This window comes from Phycodurus eques, chromosome 2 (genome assembly GCF_024500275.1).
Source record: "Phycodurus eques isolate BA_2022a chromosome 2, UOR_Pequ_1.1, whole genome shotgun sequence".
Lineage (NCBI taxonomy): Eukaryota > Metazoa > Chordata > Actinopteri > Syngnathiformes > Syngnathidae > Phycodurus > Phycodurus eques.
Window position 1 is genome coordinate 26,627,729 of NC_084526.1, and position 27,993 is coordinate 26,655,721.

Consider the following 27,993-nt stretch of genomic DNA (forward strand, 5'->3'; position numbering starts at 1 on the left):
CCAAGGAACTGTTTGCCATGGGTGAAGCCCCAGACATCTTAGCTCCTAGGATCATTGGGACACAAAACCCACCACCACGAGGGGGTCTCTGGGTCTCTCTCTCTCTCTCTCTCTCTCTCTCTCTCTCTCTCTCTCTCTCTCTCTCTCTCTCTCTCTCTCTCTCTCTCTCTCTCTCTCTCTCTCTCTCTCTCTCTCTCTCTCTCTCTCTCTCTCTCTCTCTCTATATATATATATATATATATATATATATATACACACACACACACACATATATATATATATATATACATACACACATACATACATACAGTTGGTCACTAACTGTGGCACTGGTCATTTTCACAGTAGGGAAAATGCATACAAACACAACAGTTGAAACTACAAGTGATATTTGTGGAGGAGTGTTGTGCTCGTTGACACTGGTGAAGTGTGAGCTGCATGACTTTCCTCTTAGACGGCGTACAAGTGGAGTCATGGTTGCTCACAATATTCAGCAGAATCTACGGCAGCAGGTTCAAGCCGAGTGCCCTCCATTACTGAGAGGAGGAAACCCTTATCTGCTCAAAGACTAGCAGTGTAAATGTGAGTCCTGCCTCTTTTCAGAGGGACTGTAAACACTTAGCATACATGAATATTAATGTCCTACATTAACGCCCCAAAGCCAAGATGGAGGAGTTAATGAGGATAAATAACAGACAGCCAAAGCGCTGAAATCTTAGCTCTGACATTATTTATCATCCTTAACTTTTGTCACAGCTCCTTTTTTGGTAATTAATATCACACAAAACAGCACTTTGCACTTGGATGACTGATCTAATTTGTTTAATATAATGCAATTAAAGGAGCTTGAATTGCTTTATGGTAATGTTTCTGATGAGATTGCTTGCTCTCTGCCTCTTCACAAGCCGATAACAAGCTGAACTTGAGGATTGATGTCTGTCTCAGATCTGCAACGCCCATCGAGAAAACTACTTAACTACAATTGACATGCTTCTGTTCTACAGTCAAACACACAAATCTGAAGGTGGAAAACATGACGATGACATCCGAAAGCTGAGACACACTGATTACAGTCCTCACTTTGGGCTAGTAGTTCTTTATCGACTATGTGGATATACATAAGAAGAGCACTCAGACAGTGAAGACCTCCACCAAGGCCAATGTTTGCCACCGAGTTGCACACAAACAAACAAACCCATGCCGATGAAAACAAAAAATGCCACACAGTAATATACTGTATTCTTAGAAAGAATAGAAACAGAGCAGTATACCGCTGATGTGGAAGACAGCCAGTCAAGTCAAGTCAAGTTTATTTTTATAGCCCTTAATCACAAGTCTGTCAAAGGGCTTCCCAGGCCCAGGGTTGCCAATAATTGACGACATCCCCTGATCTGAACCCCCCCAATTGGGGGTGGAGGTGGTGGGGGGCTGAGCAGGTTGCAATGGCTGCAAATGTTTGGAAAGTTGGAAATCAACCAATAGGAAACAAAGACTGCCATCTGTGGATCAGTGTTTTTACAATGGATCATATTTATGAATCATTTAAAAAGTCCTGGATATGCAGTAGAATTAAATTCCTCGGTTCTTGCCATACCCCTTCACACAGTAGACTAGTAGTACACGGACAGGGACAAAGCAGGAAGTTGCACAATCACACACACACACACACACACACACACACAAAACACATCTGGTCACACGTTTTCAGAGGCATGTGTTTATAAGGACATTGCTTAAGTTGTTGGAAACAGAAAATGACTGGTGCCTCAACTGTTATTCAGATGGAGTACAAGAGTCACCTACTATTGAACAGGACAAACGGTAGGAAAATGGATGAGTGGATAAAACAAGAGAAGTAAAGGAACACAGACCTCCGCCAAGGCTTGACATCTAAAAAAAAAATAGGAATTAACAGCTTCAACCCTGGTTCTTAATAGCTAAAAGAAGCCACTGCTTCATCCAGATCCAGAAGAAATTCTAGATCCAAGGGAACAAAATGTAATTAGATCCTAAAACATTGACAAATTAAATCTGATCTGATGAAATGAAGGTATAACTGCATGAACATGATTAATTTATTTGCTGCCACATTTGCAATTTGGATCTGATCCTGATGGAACTTGGTTTGACATACATCTTACGCTGCATTGACATTTAAGTGCTATATGCAGTTTTTTATGATCAAATCACTTCTCACCAAAATATAACAAGAGCATCTTGGGAAGAGAAAAGCCCCAAACTGTAGAATGCAGCCAATGTAAACTCTTGGGTAAAATGGTAAATGGTAAAGAGTGTACTTATATAGCGCTTTTATCTAAGCCATCATGGGGCCCAAAGCGCTTTACAGAAGCTCACATTCATACACCAGTGGGCGGCTGCTGCCATGCGAGGTGCTGCCAGGCCCACTGGGAGAAATTTATGGTTTAGTGTATTCTCGCCCGAGGACACTTTGACACATAAAGTCGGAGCTGGGATTCGAACTGCTGACCCTCTACCACCTGAACCACAATTAACAAAACTCCATCTGTAAAATAGTTGACTTGCTTGACTTGATGGAGAGTAAAACCAAGATTAAACAGCTTTTTTTTTTTAGGCCACTGTAAACATTTGGCGCCCAAATATTATGTAAGTAAACATATCAAACTTCTCATTTTGAACGCCTGCTAGAACCAACCAGATGTTATTTGACAATGAACTCCAAAATTGAGATAATTGTTCATACTCCCTCTCCATGGCTTATTTACAAGTTAATCAATTTATTTATGGCTCCATTAGCAGTGTTTTCTGGAGATGGGACTGGCGTACGTCCATGCGCAACAACAACAGATGAGCTGCCACTGGAAGCGCTGCGTAACTCTGGAAAGGATGGACAGACGCGAGCAAAGAGCACAAAAGGGGTGTTAAAAAAAGTACAAAAAAATCAATGTGCTTAGAGATGTTTGTGAGGTTGAGTGGAACGAGCGAGCACTTGGGGGAAGGCGACAGCTTCCCTATAGAGCTGCCAGTCAAGTTCTACAGGCCCACTCACACTGGTGGAGACACCTCTAGCCTGCTGAGGAGCTATTGATTTGAATTCTCAAACTTCTTTTCTTCTTAAATTCCATGTTACTTTGGCCAGTTCATCTTTTTTTGCGCTTGTCAGCGTCTTCAATGAAGCGCCTTTCGACGAAGACTTAATCTTGCTCGCTGGGTTTTGGCACAAAAACAATGATTTTTCATTTTCTATGGCCAATGAGTTCTTTTCTTTGAACTCAACAATTCTGCTGGTTTATCTAATACAATGCACATTTGCTTGGCTCAGAAAGAAGGAGCCAGCAAAGTTTCATATTGTGTGTGTGTGCTGAATGAAGATTACGGTACACTCATGGAGCAGTGCTAAGAGTAGCAAGAGTACAAATGATAAGGATGAATGTAATGATATTTATAGCTAGAGCTATTTATAGCAGATGCGGTGCACTTAATTATATGAGCAAATCATTCTCCAGAAATTGGATCTGTAGACCATCTCCACAGTACTCCACAGACAATTATTCGACCTAATATTCAGTCGGCCTACATACATCTGTAATGTAATTCTGTAACAGTTAATTATTCTTTTGAACTGATAGCATGAAAAAAAAGTGAAAATAAGAACATTAGATGAATGTAACTAATAGGATACATACATTTGATTTATTGATTTTATTTTTTTAACTAAGACATGCAAGTATGCCTTAAGACCCATAAAGTAAAGAATGGCCTATCCAGTTACAGAATTTTCGTCAGGATAAAAAAAAAGTATCTCTCTCACCAAACCATTAAATCTGTTAAATGCTTATGTAGAGCAATCCAATTACAAAATCTCTTTGAGGGTGCAACAAAGGCTCCCGGCTCTTGTTACAATCATCACATTGATGGAGGGGTTGCTTGAAAGCAAATGATGCATAAGATACATAAAAACACAACTTAATCAGATATCTGGAAAGCAGTGGAGTGCTGTGCGTCACTCAATTCTCTGCGATCTTACGGCAAGCAAATCCTAGATGACTTCGAAAAGGCAAAATAAAAAGCTCAAGCTGAGAAGCGATCAGCTGAGAGTCAGAGAAGTGTGAGGACCAGACAGAGAAAGCCTTGCCTGTGAACTATGGAGCAGGTGTGAGAGTAAAGAGTGTGGGGGTGAAGTGAGGCATAAGCAAAGAACAGTGCAAAGTGTAAGATGCCGAACTCCAAATGACCCATGTAACCAGTTTAGCAATTTTACACGATGATTTGCCTGCACACCATACAATGTACAGTATATCTACAAATTCTGACGCCAGGCTGTTCAGCAATTCATAGTGAGTAATAAACTAAAAGCTATCAATTTTTTTTATAATCACTGGATTCAATTGTGGCGGCACGGTGGACGACTGGTTAGGGAATCTGCCACACAGTTCTGAGGACCGGGGATCAATCCCCGGCCCCGCCTGTGTGGAGTTTGCATGTTCTCCCCGTGCCTGCGTGGCTTTTCTCTCCGGGCACTCCGGTTTCCTTGCTCATCCCAAAAACATGCATGGGAGGTTAATAGCAGACTCTAAATTGCCCGTAGGTGTGAATGTGAGTGTGAATGGTTGTTTGTTTGTATGTGCCCAGCGATTTGCTGGCAACCAGTTCAGGGTGTACCCTGCCTCCTGCCCGATGATAGCTGGGATAGGCTCCAGCACGCCCGCGACCCTAGTGAGGAGAAGCGGCTCAGAAAATGGATGGATGGATAGTCACTAGTAGTAGAGCTATTATCTTAAAGGTCCCGCATTTTGGCTATTTAGACCTCCATAGAGTGACCCTCTAACATGGACTTTGTATAAAAGTGTCAATTTCATAAAAAAAAAAAAAAAAAAAAACACCTTTGTTTTGTCATACGAGTGTCCAGAAAAGGCCCTATGACAGCTAATTCTGTTTGACCCAGTTTTGTATCAGCTTTGTCCGTATTTGACTAAGACGCCCCCTTTTTGGCAACATTGGTTGCCTCCATGTAGAAGACCGACTTGTGAGAGTACACACGTTTGTTATGTTGACAGCGCTGGCTCGGGAGCAGAGAGGTTAGCGGAGAGCTTTGCTAGTTGACGTGGATAAGCTCGAGAAATTGGAATGACCTGATTTCAGGCCTCTCGGCAGAAAAAATTCTAGAAATCAGGAATTCATGGCCGATTTTAATTCATATTTCACATTTACTGAGGCACCATAGAGACAATAATACTTCCCAAATACTAGAAAGTTGGTCTGGCAAAATATGTCCCCTTTAAAGGTGTGCTTAAAATAGGGAAAGAGATAACTCTATACTTTCAGAGTGAGGCTTGATATACGTAGCTTGGGTGAAAATGAGGGCTTAATGTTGAAATCCAACTGTGATGTATCCCAACTGAAAGGTCAAAATCCTATCCCGACACAGGGGTCATTTGTTTAATGGACCAATAATACAGTCTACACTTTCAATCATGTGTTGAAGTTTCTTTTGTGTATAACCTTATCTAATGTATCAGATGTAAAAATAAATCGGCATTCTGCTCAATTGCAAAATCATAAGCGTTAATAAATTATTAACTTTGTGACTTCATGTCATGATAGCTTAGCAATTAGCAGGTTTGGCGACTGTTCAGTTTGGATATGCGTTTTTTTATTTTTTGCAATATAGTGTACACGACTCCACATTGGCCACAGTTTTTGCTTGCGTCATAACAACATCGTCGACAGAGGTGGGGGTGGGGGCTAACTGTAAATGTTTTGGGCCCAAAACTGCAATCGTCGAGCGGGTGTGGGGTGGTGGCGATTGAATTTTTTTTTGCTCCAAAACGGAATCGTTGATAGGGTGAGTGGGGCAGGTGGGGATTCTGTATCACATTTTTGTTGTGCATATTTTGTTGTAGCACTAGCTGTATTTTAGCGTCTTGTGTTACTTTGTGCTATTTCCACAGTTTTTGTTTCCTCTCTATTCTCCCCTCCGTGAACGAGCAGTGTTTAGTTAGGCAGATAGATATCAGCTCTCCAAAGGAGAGGCAGTGTTCTTTCAACACAGCATCAGTACCTCGAGTATAATATACAGCAAGTCCGCTATCATAATGCTAAAACAGACTATGGGAAACGCCATAGATGGGCTAAACGAACAACTGACGCATGCAATAACCCGCTTCAACAACTGACAGTCAACTACTCGGATCAACTCTACCCGTGTGCACACCAGAGGGGGCAGAACACTATGTGTAATACGTGTGGCTTATGTGTGAACAAAACGTTTTTTTTGTATTTTATTTAGTGGGTGAGGCTTATAAACCGATGCACTCTATACAGTGGGAGGAAAAAGGATGTTAACCCTTTTTTTTTCTTAGATTTCTGCTTAAATGGGTCATAAAATGTAGTTTGATAATCTAAATCACAAGAATAAACACAGTCACTCAAACAATATGTTTTCATATTTTTATTGAAAACACCATGTAAACATTTACAGCACAGGGAGGAAAAAGTAAGTGAACCCTTAGAGTGAATAACTGGTTGACCCTCCTCATGCAACAAAAACCTCAAGCAAATGTTTCCTGTCGTCGCAGATCAGACATGCACAATGATCAGGATGAATGTTGGCCTATTCCTCTTTACAAAACTGTTGCAGTTCAGCAAGATTCCTAGGATTTCTGGTGTAAAATAGCTTTCTTGAGGTCAAGCCACAGCATCTCAATCGGGTTGGGGTTATATACACGTATCTAGTAACTAAAGCTGGAAAAGGTTACAAATGTATCTCTAAGCGTCTTGACGTTCATCAGTCCACAGTTAAAAAAAAATTCTATATCATAAACGGAGAAACTTCAGCAGTGTTGCTTTTCTTCCAAGGAGATGCTGTCCTGTTAAGATGGCTGTAATAGCACAGTGCAGAATGCTCAAAGAAAGAAAGAAAAAAAAAACTCGAGTGTCAGCTGAAGATTTACAGAAATCACTGGCACATGTCAACATCTCTGTTGACAAATCTACCATACCCAAAACAATAAACAAGGATGGAGTGCATCGGAGAACATCAAGGAGGAAGCTGTTCCTAAAAAAACCCAAAAACAAGCAAAAAAAAAAAAAAAAACATTGGTGCACATTTGAAATTAGGCAACGAGCACTTGGATGTTCCACAGCACTACTGGAAAAATATTTGGAAAACAAGGTTACATTGTTTGGGAGCAACACGCAATGCCATGTGTGGAGGAAACCAGCACACCAACATCACAACCTTATTCCAACTCTGAAGCGTGGTGGAGGGACCATCATGGTATGAGCATGCTTTTTGCTAACTCAGGGCGTGGTCAATGGAAAAATGTATTGAAAATGAAAATGAAAGAGGATGTGTGTTGCAACACGACAATGATCCAAAACACAAAAGCAAATCAACAACAGAACGGCTTCAGAACAAGAAAATATGTGTCCTGGAGTGGCCCAGTTAAAGTCCTGACCTCAACCCGATTGAGATGATGTGGCGTGACCTCAAGAAAGCTATTCACACCAGACATCCCAGGAATCTTGCTGAACTGCAACAGTTTTGGAAAGAGGAATTGTCAAAAATTCAACCTCATCGTTGTGCATGTCTGGTTATTTCTGTCAAAGCAGGGTCAACCAGTTAAGCCCAAGGGTTCACTGACTTTTTCCTCCCTGTCCTGTGAATGTTTACATGTAAGGTTTTATAAAAATATGAAAACATAGTTGTGTGGTATTAGTTTAAGCAAACTGTTTATTATTGTGATTTGGATGATCAGACTACATTTTATAAGCAATTTATCCAGAAATTTAAGAAATTACAAAGGGCTGAAATACCTTTCCACCAACTGTAGACCTCAATTTACATATAAGTAAATGCCTTTTATTCTCATCTTCACGGCTATATAACGTAGTCATCTGGATCTCTGAATAACCAAAACTCACGTTTTTAAACAGACTATAAGGCAACACAGAAGCATTGACTTGTTGTAGCTTAATTCCAAGTTTGTTCTACCAAAATGCTCAGACTTCTTAATGACCTGTTTTTGCTTATATTCTTGGTTAACTGACATTCTCAGTAAACTTTAGACCGTACACAGTAAACAGACTCTTTTAGGACTTTTTGCTGTGTTTGATTCCACCTTTGACATTATATAGTGTGTGTGTGTGTGTGTGCGTGTGTGTCTGTGTGTGTGTGTGTGTGTGTGTGCGTGCGTGCAAGTGTTTGCGCATGGGTGGCTTGAGGTACTGACCAGTCTGTGGGGAACTGATTGCTCAGGCACTTATTATGTGGCCAGTGGCTTAAATGGAGTGTGACAACAGCGTGCTGTGCTCTGGGGATCTCTGTCCTTCCAAGGTGCAAGGCCAATTAAACACACTCTGCCCTCCTAACTTTGCTCTCCATCACTGCATTGCTGCTTTCCAGCTCCTACCATCCACTAGTCATCCGCACCTTGTCCGAGCGGACTCTTTCTAACTCCTCCTCCATAAACCCTTCTCCAAGCTCATCTTCCAGCTCGCTATTTTCCTCCTTTTGTGACTCCTTCTAACAAGAGAGAATTTATGCAATTCGTGTCAGAATTCACTTTATCCAAGGAAATGTATGTGTTTCTGTGTGTACATGTGTTTGTGTATGTATCCAGTTCAAGAGTAAAGTACATACATAATATGAAGGAAGACAGTGATAGAATGAGAGGAGACATCTCGGGCTCTATAGTCGTAGACGTGTGCTGGAGTGCAAATGGAGTATATCTTGATATTCATGCCAACGCAAGGGTCACGGCACGTGTTTGCCTATTTTGGAGACCGCTCTCCGCCAAACTGGGCGGTGTCGGCGCCGCGAGGGTGTGTTCTATGGCCTCTGCACAGAGACAAATTTGGTGACTGAGGGTTCTATTTTCAGTGATGAATTTTTTGTGCAAGCACAAGACTGTGTACATGCAGACGTACAGACACGCAAGGTCATCAGATGTGTGTGGTGTATGATAGACTTATTCCAACGGTGGGCATCCAAATCTATTAATCATTATAGAAATCAATGCATTATTATTGTCATCATCATTACATATTTTTTTTAAATCGAGGTACTGGCTGGTACGCCGCTATTGGGGGGCCGGGGTACACGATCATCAGAAGGGATGTAGCTCAATGAGGTCCATGAACACATTTACATTGCCAATGATTTTTCATCAGCTCTTCCTTTAATCATTACTGTAGAACTACAAATGATCGTAAATGGAGGCAATTCAGGTCTAGACCCTCCTCTGCGGTGAGAGTCTAGCCTGCCTCCCCGCAGAGTGGGCAAACAGATACACGAGCTACGCGTAAATGTGGGCTGGATCAGACGTATTTCATTCATAAATATGTGAACAGTGGACATCGAACCCTCTGAAACTTTGTCGAAAGCCGTTCATTGAACACATCATTATTATTATCACCATGCACAAACGATCCTTTATGGGTGGGGGTGGATTCATGTGCTCCGCAGCCATATTTCGGTCACCTGCAGTTATCACCAGCTCATACTGTATTTAATCAGGTTGTCTTTTGCCACACCGGCCAAGTTATAATGCTCCAGTCATGCACAGCTCGCTCTCTCCATGCATGCGAGATCATCATTGCACCTCACTTAAAGGGAATGAATGAAATTAGCCGCTTTGATTTGCGGCAAATAAAGTCGGCTGTCTTTAGGCCCACCAGCGCAGACAGCCCCTTTTATTAAATACAAAGGCTGCACGCGTCTGCGAGTTTACGACAACCCAGTCAACCCCCACCCACCCCTCGCAGATTTACGCCACACGCTGCGCCAGATTTGTGCTAGTCACGAAAACAGAGCCCAAAGTGTTTGATACCTGTTTTAAACCAGCCGTCATCTGTAAAAGACTCTGTGGTGTCTTGAGGTTTGTTCCAGTACTCCTTAAAGACAGATGGACCTCGGACCAGGAGCTCCCCTTCCTTCCCAGCTAGACCTGGCCGTACCTGCAATATTGAGAGGGAGGGAGAGACCAAGACAGTTTAAAAGGAGAGTTTTTGACTACTAGGCAAGAGCTGGACCAAACTTAAAAGTTTGTCTTTACAAAGATAATGTTTTGGGATGCACTGGTACCAATGTCTGTAGTACGCATACTCTCTGACGCGAAAAGATTTTCCGGGAGTACACACTGATACCGCTTTTCCCACCTGACATATAAATTCACGTAGGTGGAGTAAGAGCAATGTCTGCTTTGTGGAGATACTTTGAGGACATGGATAACAACACTTTTAGGAGATGACAAATTATTATTATTATTATTTTGGACGATCTGCGCTCTACACTGCTTGGCTTAGGCTGAGACAGCCGCGTTTCCGTCACGAAGCTGTGACGCAGAAAACCAGGCAGGCGAGGCGGCAAATCCAGCAAAGTAAGCGATGGTGTGATAAAGTAACCCTTCATTTATGACACACTTTTATTGTATATCATGCTATTCTCAAAAAGCAGTCTTGGATTTATTTTTACCCACATTATTTTGTAGTTAACACAGAGAGGTAACAGGGCATCCTATGGGTTTACTACCAGACTGCATTCTTGTTCATTTCTTCTTAATTCTTCATGCGCTCTCTACTGTATGTGTGCTTCTTCTGCATCGTGTCCACTAGTGTTCAGACTGAGACACCACATAACTGAAATCTTTGTTACACGCTACATTTAAGTGAAATGTGCGGCAAGACCTTTAGAATAATGCAAATGGATGTTATAATGGCAGTAATGACGAGTTGTTACTCTAAAAAGTGTTATATTTGAGTGAAACGTATGTCATGCTCATGATGCTGTGTTTTTAAACAATATTTGATGAAGATAAAACACATTTTCATCAAAATCGCAAGATATAAGTGTCGGTACTTGATATTGGCGAGTACACTTATTTAAGTACTTGTACTCATACGCGGTCTGAATAAAGTGGTATCGGTGCATCCCTAGTAATAATACTCAATTACACTGTTTGAAAGGTATTCATGTACTGACACATTTTATTATATTTGTTTTACTTTGCTTGATATAGAAATGCAAACTTGAGGATGACTATTGTTGGGTGTTTGCGTGGTGACAGGCGTGCTGCTGCGTCCTGGGACCGTGTTCTCCTCTTTCCTCTCCCCTGGGCGCTCCGCTGCAGTCATCGCCCCTCTCTCCCTCGGACTGTGTGAGGTCCCCGGCTGACTTGGGGCTTATGGCAGGGTGTCATGGGCTTAACATGGGCTCACACCTCTGTCTGTCCCCTAAAACTCTTTTCTGTCTGGCTGCATTTTCAATAAACATCACAATAATTACAAAAAAATTAAAAATAAGCAGAGGCAGTATTTCAAACTCCCCTTTTGCACAGCAAAACTGTTCCAGCACAAAAGGCTGTAAGAAGAGCTGGGCAGTATGGTTTCACAGCTTATTCAAGGTCAGTGAGATGTTAGTTGCCAAAGGACAAACTGGGGACCCGCTAACAGACTTTGGTCAACAGATGGATGACACAATTAAATACTGTCGGTCTGGTGCAGCCACACAGCCTTCTGAGACTCTGTTGTTGATGGGAATCCGGCTGGAGTGTCTGCCCGACAATCTTATGGACCTGGTCGAAGAAGGCCAGCATTGCATCTTTGACATCAGTGGGGGCATAGGCAACGACAACTGTCATCTTGCCAGGCTGATAGAGAAAAGCGGGTTGTCAGTAGTCTGTCGCTCACCATGTCCAGCTGATGAGCGACTTGCAAATAGGCCACACCGCCTTTCTTTGTTTTAGCCAGTTGAAATAATGCACGCCTGCGGTGTGGGTTCACCGTCGCCTTGCTACCCTGATTTGCAGAGTCCGGCCAGGGTTATGTCGCGGTTGGGCTCTCTCGACAGTGCGGTGGCCGTTCTCTGGCGAAAGAGAAAATTGACATTCCATGCAACACGATGTGTGTGTGACGATGGTCAATCTGTACTTGAGCTGTCGATCTGTTTGTCGGTGGCAGATGTGCCAACATTCCGTGGGTATAGAACCTCCCTGAGAGACTGGCCCGCCAAGTGTGACCTTACCAGGAGCAATCTCCGGGGAGTAACGCTCTCTGGATCATTAGAACACATAAGCCTATTGTTGTGGCTGGAAACTGTATATTAGCCATTAAGGCATTATTTATGTATTATTCAAAATTATTACCTACCTGACTTTCTCTGTGGTTTCCCTCTACAATTGTGGTGTTGGTTGTGTTATTCATTACAATTCGCACTTCCACACCTGGCAGCGGCAACCCTACAGCTCCTGTCACACAGATGTACACACACACACACACATGCGCACGCGCACACACACACACACACACACAACGAAAAAGACACAAATGGATGCACACACACAAACACTAACTAAGTGCATAGTCAAAGACATCATCTCTTTTTGCTCATGCAAACCAAAATAATTACAGTGTATTTACCCTACCTAATGTAGTAGGGAAGTTGATAAATTGGAAGGGTCTTAAACATTTTAGAATAATTGCCATTCATTCAACAAAACTGAAGAGGTGATTTTTGGTCCATATTGACCTCTCAAATAAAATATATGTCAACATGTTCTCAACAAAACTACAGTCTGTATTGTGCAAACAAAATCTCTAAGGTGGTGGACATGGCAGACCACGAGTTATAAATAAAAAAAAAAAAAGGACCAGCGGCATCCAATAAACATCAGAGTTACCATCATGAACTGCTTTCTCCACCACAGAGAGAATGCTCTCCTCCAGGATGATATTAACCTCCACCCACAGGGCGAAACTGGTCACAAAATAGTTTGCTGAGCTTGGAAAATACAATGACCTGAAAGCCGTTCATCTCAGTTGGCACCAGCCTGCTCAGAAGCAGTGCTAAAGTTGCTGTTTGGACCACAAACTGGTAACTCACTGTTTAAAAGGATACTGTCAGATTTGTGCTAGCTTATAAGAATGCGAAACGTATGCAATAGTCTACACAGACCATTTATTTGCCTCAACAGTCAAGCATTTACCTAGAACATTAACTTACCACAAAAAAAAAACAATACACACTTCCTCAGACACAAAATGCCTGTAGTACGTCACACCTTTACAAAACCACTTAAATTGGCTCTACTTTTGCTCTCAAACCTTTTAGCTTGCCTCTTTCAACACTGCCTGACTGCAGCTGAGTGCCTGACAAGGCCTTTCCGTGTAACGCAGTTTTGTTAAAATTGTTGAATTAAGCGGACAAGCTTAAAAAAAATAATAATAATAATCAGGTAACCTGCAATCAGGTTTTAAGTAAAACAAACAACATATTCCGTTTAAACATACAAAACTCAGTTTAAACATACAAAACTAAAATGGGAATGTTCTGAAAGCCAAGTCTTACTTCAGCAAATCTAGTGGTGACAGTACAGATCTTCTGCACTTGTATGTATGTGTACTACCTCGCCTCAGGACCTTATTGTATACTTTTTCATTTGCGATGACCACAAACATAAATAGATTATTATGAGAACTGATGAGGTTTTGAAAGAGTAGGGCATATTTACACAGCAATATTGTTTGAATGTTGGGTTGGTAGTTGGAGATATCTTTGTGAAAAGAAACCCATTTGTGCTTGTCATCATGGGGCTTATTCAAACAAGTCTTTTGAACACCCTTTGTCAGCGACGAGGAGGGTTTACAATTGGATGCATACAAGTAATAGATCTTTTCACTTTTCACAGTAGCAGTAAAGAACATTACAGCTAGAGAATATAAAACTGATTATCTTGAGCAGCAGAGACTGGTCCAGCATTGTTGTCACGCCTACAATGAACACTTAACACGCATGTGTATGGTACAGCTGACCATTTTCTTATCTCACATCAAGAAAAAAAATTTATTCTTGAAATAAATTAATGTAATCTATGTGACTACAATATCATTTGCCACGACAGATATACAGGTGACACATTGGCGCATCTATATTTTCATGGGATGCAAATCATGAAGATGAGATCATCCCACATATTTACATCTCTGCAAGGGCAGTATGACCTAGAATCACATATGTTGTTTATCTGGAATGTTCTAAAACTGTAAGACACACAACAAAAATAGGCTAGACATAGATAGATGCCCCACATACAGAGAGGAATGTATAAAAAACGTCAACAAAGTGTGATAGGACCTGTCTTTTCTGTTTTCAGAGGATGAAAAGAAAAAGAAAAATTGGATGAAACAGAGCCACAGAGGGTAGCCACTTCTTTTTCTGTTTCCTCTTCTTGCTATTGATCTATTTTAACCTACTTTAAGACAAAACAATAACAGCCCCACTCCAACATGCACCAACCCATGCCTTTTTTACGCCACAACTGTGCACATTTCTTCCGTGAACGTGCTTGTGCTGCTGTGAAAGCATCCATAGCAAAGCAAATGTCTCCTCAAACTAATACTAATAACCACCTGAGAGGAATCAAACGCAGCCTGTTCTGTTTCTGCCAAACAACACATGACCGACAAACAAAAACAAAACCCCCATAAAGACACTAGACAACCTGCAAGCTAATTAGGTTTACCTGTCAGTGGGAGAGGTGGCCAGGGAATGGCGGAATGAAAAAGGAGAGGGGAAGTGGAGGACAAGGTGGAGGGAGTAGAGGAAGAGATGTTGAAGAAGAGAAATAAGAAGAAAGCCGCTAATGCGACCTCATTTCAAGACTTTGCTTTTATTAGTGCATGTGTGAACAACGCATAGATTTGGGATCATGGGATTTTACCTGACTGTGGATAAAATACGGCGTATGAAAATGCTTGCTGTGAAACGTTCAGAAACATCAGTCAAGGGTTCCACTGCTCCATGCTGCAGATATGGCCAGAACTTATCTTTTAGTGCTTAGTTTTAAATGACACTGTTCGACAAAATACTTGTATTCATTATGGTTGTTGTTGTTTGCAGGGAGTTAAATTACACTGCATTACATTCAGAGTTGTTTCAAATATTTTTCTCAAAATGCACCACTAGTATCACATCTGCCTCACAGTTCTGAGGTTCGATTCTCAGGTCTGGCCTTCCTGTGTGGAGTTTGCATGTTGTACATACAGTAGATGTGAGTATTAATGGCTGTTTGTCTGTGCCTGCCCTGCGATTAACTGGCAACAAGCCAAGGGTGTACCCCACTTCTCGCCCAAAGTCAGCTGGGACTCCACCTCACCCACAACTCTAAAGTGGTATAGAAAATGGATGGAGGGATACATGGCTGCAAATGATTTTTGATGACCCATTTTAGACCCATCTCAACTCTCCCTTTCATTGCCAAGACTGTTGAGAAAGTTATTTTTAACCAATTCAGCAAATCTTTTTTAACTTAAATGGACTTTTTGACAAATTTCAATCAGGTTTCCGAACTCATCACAGTCCAGAATCCGCGCTTATCAAATTGCTAAATGATAGGTTGAATACTGACTCGGGAAAGGTGTTAATTCTGGTCTTGTTGGATCTCAGAATCAGAATCAGAATCATCTTTATTTGCCAAGTATGTCCAAAAACACACAAGGAATTTGTCTCCGGTAGTTGGATCCGCTCTAGTATGACAACAGACAGTCAATTGACATAGAACACTTTGGAGACATAAAGACTTTGACAACAAAACAGTCACTGAGCAGTAAAGGGTTGCTAGTTATCTGGTAATGCCGGTACATTTTTATTTTCTTTTTGAAAATTGTGCAAAAAGATGCAGAGTCCTCTAGCACTTAGAGCAGTTCGAATGACTAATATTGCAATAGTCCGGTGCAATGACCATTGTGCAAAGGGCGCCGAGACTTCAAGGAGTGTATGCGGTTTAAAGTGACGAGTAGTGCGATAATCTGGGACAATGTTGGTTGTGCAAATGTTGCAGAAACTCCTCAATCAGTGTGCAAATGGAGCAGATGCTACTCTGGCATGAGTGGCCAGTATATGCAAATAGTGCAGCATGGCGAGACAACTACAGTGAGTGCACGAGTAATGTATAATTGAGAAATGTGACATCACAGAAATGTGAAATCTCAGTGCGGCTTTTGATACAGTAAATCATTATATACCGCAGAACAGGTTCAAAATGTGGGTAGGACTAAATGGAACAGACGTTAAATCTTTCAGGTCCTACCTGGAGGAAAGGAGTTATTTTGTAACCATTGGAAGTGTTCAATCTCATCGAATGGCAATGACCTATGGGGTCCCTCAAGGGACAGTTCTTGGACCCCTCCTGTTCAGCCTGTATATGCTATCCTTTTCACTGACTCAAATTCTTCATAACTTTAATTTTGACTATCATAGCTATGCAGATGACACACAGTTATATCTAGCAGTGTCTCCAGATGACTACAGTTCAATTGAGGTGTTGTGTCACTGTCTAAAACAGATAAATAACTGGATGAGCCAAAAACTTATTCAATTAAACCAAATCAAAACTGAGATAATTGTTTGTGACAATAAAGAAAAGAGGATTGCTGTTAGTAAATATCTGGAGTCACTCTCTTTAAAAACCAAAGACCAAGTCCGAAACCTTGGTGTACTGATAGATTCCGACCTGAGTTTCAACAGTCATATCAAATCAATTAGTAAAACTACCATCTGAAGACCATATCCAGAGTGAAAGCTTGCAGGTGCCAAGCAGACCAGGAGAAGCTCATCCATGCTTGTATCTCAAGTAGACTTGACTATTGTAATGGTCTTCTGACTGGACTCCAGAAAACGAGCATTAAAAAGACGCAGCTTATTCAGAATGCTGCAGCTCGGGTTCTGACCAGAAAAAAGAGGTCAGAGCATATTACTCCAATTCTAAAGTCTTCATACTGGCTCCCAGTTAGCTTTAGAATAGATTTTAAAGTTCTGCTACTGGTCTATATACCATATTCAGGTCCTGAATACATGAAATAAATGCTAATCGCATATAAACCCAGGAGGGCTCTGAGATCAACAGACTCAGGTCAAATAGTGGATCACAGAGTCCAAAGCAAACATGGTGAAGCAGCATTTCGCTATTATGCTGCACACAAATGGAATAAGTTGTCAACAGAAATGACGTCAATCCCGAGTGTGAATGTTTTTAAGTCCAGATTAAAAAAAACTTTTTTCTCATGCTTTTTAGAGCATTTCCACTTTTAAATTATATTTCTTGCACTGTACGCTGTTTTAATTGTACTTTTATCTTTTTTCTTTGTTTTTAAATGTTTTTAATCATGTAAAGCACATTGTGTATGAAATGCGCTAGCCATCCATCCATCCATCCATCTTCTTTACCGCTTATCCTCACTAGGATGGAGCCTATCCCAGCTATCGTCGGGCGGGAGGCGGGGTACACCCTAATCCGGTCACCAGCCAATCGCAGGGTACATAGAAACAAACAACCATTCGCACTCACAGTCACACCTACAGGCGAAAACCCACGCAGGCACGGGGAGAACATGCAAACTCCGCACAGGCGGGGCCGGGATTTGAACCCTGGTCCCCAGAACTGTGAGGCAGATGTGCTAACCAGTCGATCACCGTGCCAGCTGAAATGAGCTATATAAATAAATTTGCTTTGCTTTGCTTAAACTCAGGCAGGAATGAATATCAACAGCTCCTGAATATTTGTTTGTTACAGTAAGTTGTTTGCGTGTTTTAAACATGTATGTGCGTGTGACCCATGTGAGTACCTGGGATGCGAGGGCCCTTCAGAGGGTTGGACAGTGCCATGCCAATCTCAGTCATGCCGTAGCGTTCCAGCAGTGTGTGCCCCGTGATGTCCTCCCAGCGCTGCAGAGTGGGCAGCGGGAGAGCAGCAGACCCAGAAACCATGAGTCTGAGGAGAGATGGTTAAGGTTTGAATCTGTCACCTGATATTAATGTGCGAGTGATAGAGAAGTAGTAATAGTAGAGTAAAATCAAATAAAGCATTAAATTATACTGTATGTTGTCACTTAAACCTGCACTTACAGGCCACAACATTAGGTGCATCCTCTAATCAAATGCAAGAAAAACATTTTTTTTTCTAATGATAATAATGCTCTGAAGAATTTCCCTGCATCATAATGAGAGTGTTTTGGTTAACTTATTTAACTGTATGACGGTGTCAACGACAAACTTCACCCACAATGGCAAACATGATCAATTAAGTTAATAGCTCTCTCGAAAGCAACTGAACTGGACATCTTGTCATTTTTACATAACTTGTGCCAGACTACCTCGAGTTGTGTCCACTGAGTGTCTACAAATTTATTTTCTTAAATATCAGTTGGTATTCACACACGTTCACGCCTGCATGAACTGGGTCTTTTGTTAATTTCACAATCCATACCTTATCCTCTCTTTGCACACTGCTTTGACAAAGTCCTTGACATGGGGCTGAGTAAAGTGCTGATCGTAATAGTCGATCAGTTTGGAGTAGATAGTTGGCACAGCCATGAAAACATTAACCAGTGGAGCTTTGGAGTTCAGCAGCATCTCCCATACCTGGGAAGAAAGGGAGGGAACGGGGCAAAAACAGAGATGAGCTTGACTTCTGACTGAAGAGGGCAGAAGGAAGAGGGTGATAAGGACAGTGATGGACAGGACCAATACAAACATCCACATTTGCATGCCATTAGAAAAGTGCCTTTTTGTTTCTTTTGTTCAATGCAAATGCTAGGCAGAGGTGGAGGAAGAAGCTTCATATTAAAGCTGTCAATGCACACACACAAAAAAAGGAAGCTTTTGAAAAGGTCACAGAGAGGAAAACAGGAAACTGCTGTTGGGCACAACTGACACATTGGTCAGTTGAAGGGTCTTTCATGCAGCTACCTTTGATAAATGTGCTTTTTTACTTCATAGGAGAGGCTACACATGCCCTTTTACATATAGAGGAGCTGCTTCAAACATGTTTTCATTAATGGAATGGACAAGCACATACATTATACACAAATGTTGTTCAAATAACGTAAAATTCTCATGAAGGACAAAGCATTTATAAAAAAAAAAAAAAAAAAAACACCCCTTCTCACGCATCGCATTACAGCCGGATGGGAAGATGAGACGGCAGCATGAATTAAGTGAAGGTGAACGACATCTTCTTTAAGTCAGTCTCCTCTATCTCTCTCTAGAAGACAAATGCTCCTCCCCAACTGTCTCTGTCAACTTATGCTCACTTCATCTACATTAATTCTACCTCAATTTACCAAGTGATGTACTTCTTTTTCTTCTTTACTTCCTCTCCTTCATCTTCCTGTCTCTGCTCACTCCCACCAGTCTCTCGCTCACTCACCTTAACACATCCATTCATGTAGTCACTCCTTTTCACTGACTCCAATTTCACCTGTTCAGCTAATTTTCACTTCCTGGACTTAAAAATTGCTATACGGCGATAGCAATTTTGAATAGGATCCAATAGACATTTCCAAAAGTGGTAATATGGGTATTATTGTGGTAGTAAATTATAGTAGTATAGAAGTGCACCACATTCTACATATTTCCCACTCTTTTGGATTGGATCTGATTACAGAGCTGTGGACTGCAATCACAACAACAAAAAATGTTTTTAAGACTTTCACAGATTTTTAAGACAAATTTTCACAATTCATAAAATGAAGACGACACCATTGAGATTTTATAATCCTCTAATCAGGTCCTCTTTTTTTAAATCACCTCTCACATTTGCTTCCTTTTATAGCACAGTCGTATTTACAAGCTCCTCTAAACAGGAGGGTGTGCCTGCTGCCGGTAGATAGTGACTGGCGAATTATTAACTGGCTCTGACTTGACCACTGTGGGTGCTGTCCATCAAGTCCAGTCGAGCGCTTCCCCCAAGTCCACTCAGAAGGGGAGAGGAAGGCAATTTATGTCCGTCAAAGAGCTAGCGTCCACCTCTGGGACAGGATGCAGTGAGAACCTAAACGAATGGGCTGCATGCTGAATACCTCTGGGAGCTGCTGGAACCTGCACTCAAGGTGGGAGTGAAATACAAATGCAGGCTTTTCCTATAAAATGACACAGCTTGCATCCAAAATGTGCTGAAAGCTGTCAGTGGATGCAGCCTCAGGTGATCAAAATCATGTTTGAATATATTCTATAATATATGGATTGTTTTTGTTCATGAAAAAAAACGCGTCATGTTAAATTATTTGAAAATAGTTGGTAGCTAAAACAATAAACAAAAAGTCATTGCGTGTATTGAGACACACTTCACCCATCATGATTGTTGTAAAAAAATAAATAAATAAATAAATAAATAAAAAAAATGGCAGGATAGATACAGTATATAATTTGAAGTTTCCCGGTCACAAGATCAAAGAAAGAAAGAATTAAAGAAAGGAGATTGCATTGCATTTCTTAGTCTTTCAATGTAATAAAGAAGAAAAAAGCCAACTGTTGGTTGAAATCATGATGGACATTTTTCCAATATCTTCTAACGTTTTACAGCGCTATAAACTGATTATGAAGATCAAATTAAGGAGTCCGGAGATTAGATGATAACGGAAGAACTCATTGACTGCAGCCACTTGTAATACCGTTGCATTAAAACAATTAAAATGTAAATGTGTCAGTAAATCATTGAAATATTAAATATCTATAACAGCCACAGCCATAATACCAATATTCCTGATAGTTGATTTGGAGCAAGACATCCAGTAAAAACAATCTGCCCCATCTACAGTATATTGTGGTGTCAATGACAAGAACATTTTGTACCTCTAGAGGACTATCTTTAAAAAAGTACCGCCTGGCTTACCCTTCAGGGAACTTGAGGGATAAAACAAACAGATTCTCGAGCATTTCATCAAGCAACTACAATTTCAGGGGAAGGACAAAGAATATTTTTATTCATCTATGAATGTGCTTTGTGGTCTGGTACACAAGGTCAGGGATAACAGTCAAATACTGACGAGTATGATGAGAGTGTAGTAATGCCTTTCTGACAGATCCAAGTGTCCTTCAAGGGTCTTTTCTTCCCATCTATGCTCACAGCCATTAAAGCTCTTGAGGTCCTACAAAAACACCTATATGTTGGAAAAGAGTTGAATCGTCACTCTTTTTGAATTCTGAAGACACACACACCTTGCTCCCCTCCTTTCTCAGGGCCAAACAAGCGCCATCATTCTTCAATGTCAGCTCATCGATTGATCTGCTTGCTGCTTAAGCTCTTACCGTGAGTCGGCATTGGTCAGATACAAAGCCACAGAGGGCAATTAATCACTGGGCCCAAAACACTTAGTCTGACAGCATGCGAGGGATGGAAGGAGGGGACTGACAGAGGAGAGCGGAAGAGGAGATGAAGCAAGGAGAGAAAAAAAGTAGAATGGAGAAAGAGAGAAACTGATAACCATATAGGCTTACAGATGGAGGATATCATGTTGAGTGAGTTGAAACTCTCACGCGTGGAAACAGTACCAAGAAAACAGTGGTGATAAGTAATTAAGTACAAACACTTCGTGACTGTACTAAGGTAGATTTTTCAGGTACCTTTACTTGATTATTTTTCTGACAACGTTTTACTTTTACTCCCTAAATTTGAAACTAGATTCTGTACTTTCTACTCCATAGAGACAGGGTAAGTCCATTGCAGTCAAAATCTTAATTGACCTAGATCTTTGGGCTTTATAAGGTGTATAAAAAAAAAAGAAAAAAAGGCACAGCAGGAACATGGAAGAACACGAACTGGTAGGTATTAATGATGACAATGTAACAGATTCAGAGAAACAAGATATTCCCCATCCATGGACTTATTTAAGAGAATAGTTTGATGTTATCAGCTACAAGAAGGTGCCAGCCTAAAAAACACCAGCTTCTGGTGTTAAAAACTACCCCTCTAATCTGAAAAAAGCATTTTTTTTTAGCATTTCATATTTGTCAGTTCACAACAATGGCAAAGCTAAGGCAACACGTTTTCAAGCGTGCCCAGTAATTTTTTTTTCTTTCCTTCTCAGTACAACCACTGCAAGTTAATAAAAAAGAGAAACTTTTCCTATTCCTATATCCATTTTGTAATTTCATTTTTACATTTTAGGTTTATACTGAAGTTCATTTAAGAAGTTGAATCAGTACTTTTACTTTTGCCTACTACGACTAGTTATACTTTTTTTTCATACTAGTATCTGTACAGTGTGTGACTACGTTTGCCACCTCTGCAAGAAAAGGAGTTGAGAGTAAGAGAGCGCAGTCTCAACCTTTTGAGGATGGAATTCAGGCAGCATGACGCAAGTGGCGCCGACCCAGAGAGGGCACAGCAGCTTATTTACAATGCCGTGGACATGGTGGAGTGGCAGCGTGTGGAGAATGATGTCATCTTGGGACCACGCCCACTCAGAGACCAGACACTCCACCTGAGGAGGACAGAAAAAGTCACGATTGTTAAATGGTACGCTTTCAGATTAAATAGATGTTGCAATAGACTTATTTGAATTCCTTGCAACAGTAACATCAAGAATGCTATTTGTCCTTCATGTGAATCCTGACTGTAGTGATTAACACAATTAGCATGATTATCATGATTCAGGGGTACCTCCTGGAGTTAACATAATCAGGTCATTGTTGTTCCTATGTCGAATCATTGTTTGTCTATGGGGAGCTTCTTCTGAACAATAGTGAACATTTAAATTTGCCATCTCAATTTATAAACCATTTGTGTCAATTCATTAAGTGAAGACATAAGGTCGGGTGAGTAATAGAAATTAAAAGATCATCTTTGAGTGCTTTTTCCTTTTGGTTGCGTTGAAAAGGTAGTAACGAAACTCTGAGCCTTTTCAGCATTGAATAGCCTCATATTGTTCAAGTGTTTTGGTTTCTGTACAAATATGCACTAGTGGCTGATACTATTTAGTATGCAAACAGACATTTCCACTCTTTCTGTGAAAGACTTAAATAGATTCTTGATCACCACTGATAGATTTGCAGGAACACTGGTACATATAGGTCGGAGCTGGAATCTTAGCACGCGAGAAATCCCACCACTGGCCACGGTGGTATGTCAATCCAGAAACTAATCAGGCAAATGTTGTTCATTGCTCGCTATTGTTCCTGGTGGCACGTTTTATGGTCATGCAAAAAACACAGTGAATGTGCACCCGACTAATAAGGCGAGGAAATTGGCAAACACTTCTATTTCCCCCACAATTACGTGAACAAATTGCAGCAATGCTCAGTGTGTGGGCACTGCAATTAAGGCAAGGGGATGTGAAAAAGAAAAACAGGGATGACAGACAGATGGATTGATGTGGAAATGTCAAAGGAGTCTTTTTCAATACTACAGCACCACTTAATCAATTAATTAATCAATGTTGGGCTGGATCCGTGAGTTCTTCTGAATGTAAATCATTTAATTTGCCAAGACATTTTGCTCCTCTTCTGTTCCAGCATGTGCAACATGTGCAACAAAGCCACGTCCCAAAAATGGTTTCCATTTGGAAGAACATGAGAACTCTTACCTCATCAAACACAATTGAGTCCGACATCAGACCTCACAAATTTCCTTCTGCATGACAAAAATTCCCACTCTGAAATCTTATAGAAAGTCTTCCCATAAGTGTGGAAGCCTTTGTATAAGGGACCAATTCCATTTTACTTCCCATAGATATAGTAATTGAAGCCTTCTTAAAGCAGTTTAATTTGTTCAGGTATGTTTAGCTGCACTGCAAAAAGGAAATTAACAATCATCCTTAATTCCAAACATGATGGTGAAGTTTTCCTGGAACTTGGATAACTTGAATTTGTTCTGTTCCAAGAAAACACTCCTTAATCTAATCATTTCTTCACCACCACAGATCAAGCAGAGACAGATGAAGCTCTGACATCATTTGGAATGATTTGATTTTCCACACTAATGGACAAGTGGGTCAATTTGAATTTAAAACATAGAGCAAAATCTTTGTGAGATCTTTAATGGCATAAATTAGAGCCAATTAAGAAAGCTAGACTGGAACAAAAGCGGAATTATGCTAATCAAAGTGTGTGTGTGTTTGTGTGCATGTTGGAGGTGATGTGACGATGTCTACACACCGTTCTTGAATTCAAAAATATGTTTTGAATTAATGGGATAATGAAGTGGAGCTCTCCTTCATGCCTGACACGTTCTGTAGAAGGGCTCAAAATTAAAAATAGCTATTTGAGGGTCTTCAAATTTTTTAATGTGAACAAAAGTAGTCACTAGGTACTTGTCTCATAAAAATGCTCAATGGGTTATTGTAACAGTAGTACCGCAGAATTTTATTTTAACTTTAAATATAAATACACGTTGATTAAAATATATCAGTATATTATGATATTAAAATTGCCTTGATTGATGTAGTGAGATATAGCCACGGTAAATTATTCAATTTCACTTCAAATAAAATGATCAATTATGACAATTAATGTATTAGTTAAATGATCTACGCCAGGGACATATAGTGACAGGCATAACAGTTAAATGCGATTCCACTAGATGGAAGAAGGTACAGTACTATTTACTACTTTTTGTGATTTTTTAGTTTGGTGCTGTGAGATTTTTTCCCCCAATGTAAAATATGAGCCTTGGTTCAAGAAAGGTTGGGAAACACCACAATAGTGTACCGAGACAGTCACCAAAGCCTCACCACTATTTCAACATGTTAAAATGTTCATGGGCATGATGCCGATGTCCCGAATTCTACTGTGCTGCTTCACACCCTCCAGCAGTGACTGGACTCTCTGCACGCAACACTTCCGTGTTTGGGGTAAAGAGCCGTGGTAACTTCCCGTCACCATGCAAAGGCATAGTGGCAACATGGGAAACGTTTTGAAACTCAAAACCAAGTTGACGGTGAACATAGCGACACACCGCAGTGTTGGCTCGAGGAGCTATCTTTTCCTCTTTAAAAGTAAAATCCTTTGATGAAATGTCACCCTGGAAACGTACCAGTCCCAGACTAATGAATATACCTATTATACAACCCCACGTTTAAAGAATGAGCGAGGTTATTTTTCCATCAGATGGCGTCCCAGTAGGTAAAATATACGGACAACGGAAACTGGTATACCTCCTGACTTTTCCACTTGAAATGTTTGTGTTGCCTTTGTATGATTACCAATTGTCAAACTCAATGGCACATGGTGATGGAAAAGAATAACTACAATAAGATTAAATGAAGAATGGAAAAGAATAACTAACTAAGGTAGAAGACACTATTTACCATAGCTTGGATGCTGCTGTGTGTATGTAGAACACCCTTGGGCCTCCCTGTAGTACCACTGGTGTAAATAACCATGGCCGGCCTCTCAGCCCAGTCCTTGCTGGCCTCCTCCAAGTCTTGGGTGTCACTGTTGTGTAACATGCTGAGTTTTGAAGAAGGGGGAAGTGTCAGACAAGGCAGACCCAGTCTCTGTGCCAGGGGCTCCAACGTTTCAGCATAGGGGTCCCCCGCCACCAGCAGGGCAGTCTGGGAATCTGTGATAATGTACTCCAGTTCTGATGGTGGGTGTTTTTTGTACAGTGGAACTGCTGTCCCACCACTCATCCAAGTCGCCCACTGGGCCACCGTATAAGAAGCATCATTAGCACACAAGAAGGAGATTGGTTTACCTTCCAGCCGTCCTAAGTCAGAGTGTAGTGCGGCGTTGATTCTCCCTGCAAGGCCCAAGCTGTTAGCATACAGCTGCTTGTAGCTGTGGCTCCCACTACTGTCTATCACGGCTGTTCTGTTTTCAAATGCTGGAGCTCGAGCAAACACCGGCTTCCGGCTTATCCTTGATGAGGGTGCTCTCATCCATGTATGAGTTTTCCTCTGGACTACATTTGCAAAAAAGCAACACCTTGGATTGGAAGACCAATAATTAATGTCAACATTAGATTTCCAGCAACACTTCCACTTCAGAGAGTTGCGTGCAACGACACATCTTGACAACATGGTTGAGGTAGTTTGTTCAGAATGTTCAGACTTTAAAAATCATGATGGATGACGTCTTCTCGTTATCACGTATAGTAGATGAATGTCAGGATAACACATGTTGATTTAGAAGCAATCAATCAACCTTTAACTTTGGTGGACATTTCCTTAAATAATGCACAAGCCTCCTCCGCATCTGATCAGAGAGAAATAACAAGATAGTTAGGTTTTATTATTTTAAATTCAATATTAAGGCACATATGAATAGGTATAATATAATGTAATGTAATATACACGTAACCATTATTTATTCAATTATAAAAGACTATATATATATATATATATATATATATATATATATATAAAGAATATTTGTCTACTGGCAGTTAATCATGACATCGCTTGTACTCTATACAGTCACGGGTGAGCTGAAGCCGAGCTCAGTTGACTGGGCAAAACGTGGGGTACACTGTGGACTGGTTGTCAGTCAATTACAGGAGAAAAAGTAACAAACAAGCATTCACACTCACACTGATGAACAATTTAGCGTGTTCAATTGACGTAACATGCATGTTTTTGGACCATGGAAGGAAGCAGGAGTACCCGGAGATAACCCACGCAAGCAAGGGCAGAAGATGCAAACTCCACACAGGAAGGCAGGAGCCGAACTGAGAGGCAGAAATGCTAAACACTTCGCCAACCGTGCTGCCCAAGTCATCAAACAACTTAGTGTAAAACAACAACAGCAATGCAACAGCAACAACAACCAAAGTATATTTCATGATTTAGCACAACTAGTAAAGACAATTTGTCCTAACCCCATTCGGAGCAACACCGACTATACGACATGTATTAATTACCTAAAGCGTCACATTAAAGAAAAAGCTTCAAAAATGGATCATGATCGATCATATAAAATCATGCTATATTAATTGAGAGAAGACTCATTCTTGGAAGATTACACTATTTCATTTTCATTACTTCAGGACTGTATTATCACGATCTGTATGGGGTTTTACTTTGTGTCTGTAATGTGTTAAACAACAAGAGGGGTAAATAATAATATATACGAACCCCCCCCCCAAAAAAACAACCTTTAAACTCATTAAATTGTCCCAGAGTAAATCTAATTTTACTCCTTACACTATTGCAGAAATGAATGGAAAATGCGACGGTTTGACATTTAACAAAATAAAATATCCTTTAACGTGTACAAACATAAGAAAATTGTGTAATATTCTGTCTGACAAAAGATCACTACTGTTAACATGCCACCTTGTACATTACAATATTATTTTCACCTTACCTAGACGCCGGTAGCCTTATGGTGAAGAACGGTGTAACCAATTATAGTGCCGGCTCGAAACACGAACACGAGCGACATATGGTTCCTACTTGTGTGAACACGATTATCAGAGCTTTCTGCGTCGAGGCCACTGCAAAGTAGGTCAGAAAGACTCATGAAATCACATTTTCAAAAACAATTTATATATAATGGTTCATACTTTCAGTGTTGTTTTATTTTGAGTTCCTCACAAAAATAGCAAAATGTTAAGGATATATATATTTTTAATTGGTTTCAGGTTTTTTCCTCATTATGTTTTCCAACTTTCCTATCATGAATACAATAAAAGTGCTTGATGACTTTCAAGCTGTGTCAATACTGTCAATATGAACTCGCATTATTGAAGAGCTACAGATGCAGTGGAGAGGTGCTCATCAGAAAAGAGGGCGACATGAGAGGGGTGAGTACTGCATATATGTAGCCACCACAAAGAGACACATTTGGCTTTACATCACATGTGAGTGCGCCAACTAGCTTGGCATCACTGTGAAAGTAGGCGCATTCAGCCGCCAGCTGGCAGTCGAGGGCCTCGCATAACAGAATGGTACAGACATGGCACACATTCAAAAAGTTTTCACTTCCCTCAAAAACCCCCTACACCGCAAACGATGATGGCATGTTCCTAATGAATGTGGATTCTTTGTATCAGAGAACCCCTCCGCTCTCAGGAATAGTATCGCCAACCCTTCCCATTTGTGGGGAATCACTATTCAAGAGGATGCTATGCTACTACAGTAATAACGTTGTTTCTTAAAAACGCATTATTTATTGTGATTTTTCCCTTCGGTATTTCTCCTGGAGATGAAGGTGACGAATTTTCCGAGGATACAACCTGAGGATGATTGAATGTTGCCTCCTGTGAGCAAACGACCAATGTTTTGGGATTTGTTTCC

The 27,993-nt window shown here is 40.8% G+C and overlaps 1 protein-coding gene across 4 annotated transcripts in view; it reads right to left on the reverse strand.

Annotated features, from left to right (window-relative positions):
* Positions 1 to 27,095, reverse strand: part of acsf3 (acyl-CoA synthetase family member 3) — a 44,485-nt gene extending 17,390 nt beyond the window's left edge. The window contains exons 1-8 of one of the 4 annotated variants that reach the window (XM_061702319.1): positions 27,062 to 27,095; positions 25,452 to 25,951; positions 25,063 to 25,316; positions 22,084 to 22,239; positions 18,243 to 18,397; positions 17,602 to 17,747; positions 12,130 to 12,227; positions 9,813 to 9,939 (exon numbers count right to left, since the gene is read on the reverse strand). In XM_061702319.1, the coding sequence (XP_061558303.1) occupies positions 9,813 to 9,939; positions 12,130 to 12,227; positions 17,602 to 17,747; positions 18,243 to 18,397; positions 22,084 to 22,239; positions 25,063 to 25,316; positions 25,452 to 25,776 (1,261 nt within the window). In that variant the 5' untranslated portion in view covers positions 25,777 to 25,951; positions 27,062 to 27,095. Of the gene's footprint in view, positions 1 to 9,812; positions 9,940 to 12,129; positions 12,228 to 17,601; positions 17,748 to 18,242; positions 18,398 to 22,083; positions 22,240 to 25,062; positions 25,952 to 27,061 lie in introns of those variants that run through there. The other 3 variants (XM_061702310.1, XM_061702328.1, XM_061702337.1) reach the window with 3 other exon arrangements.
* Positions 27,096 to 27,993: the final 898 nt, after the last annotated feature.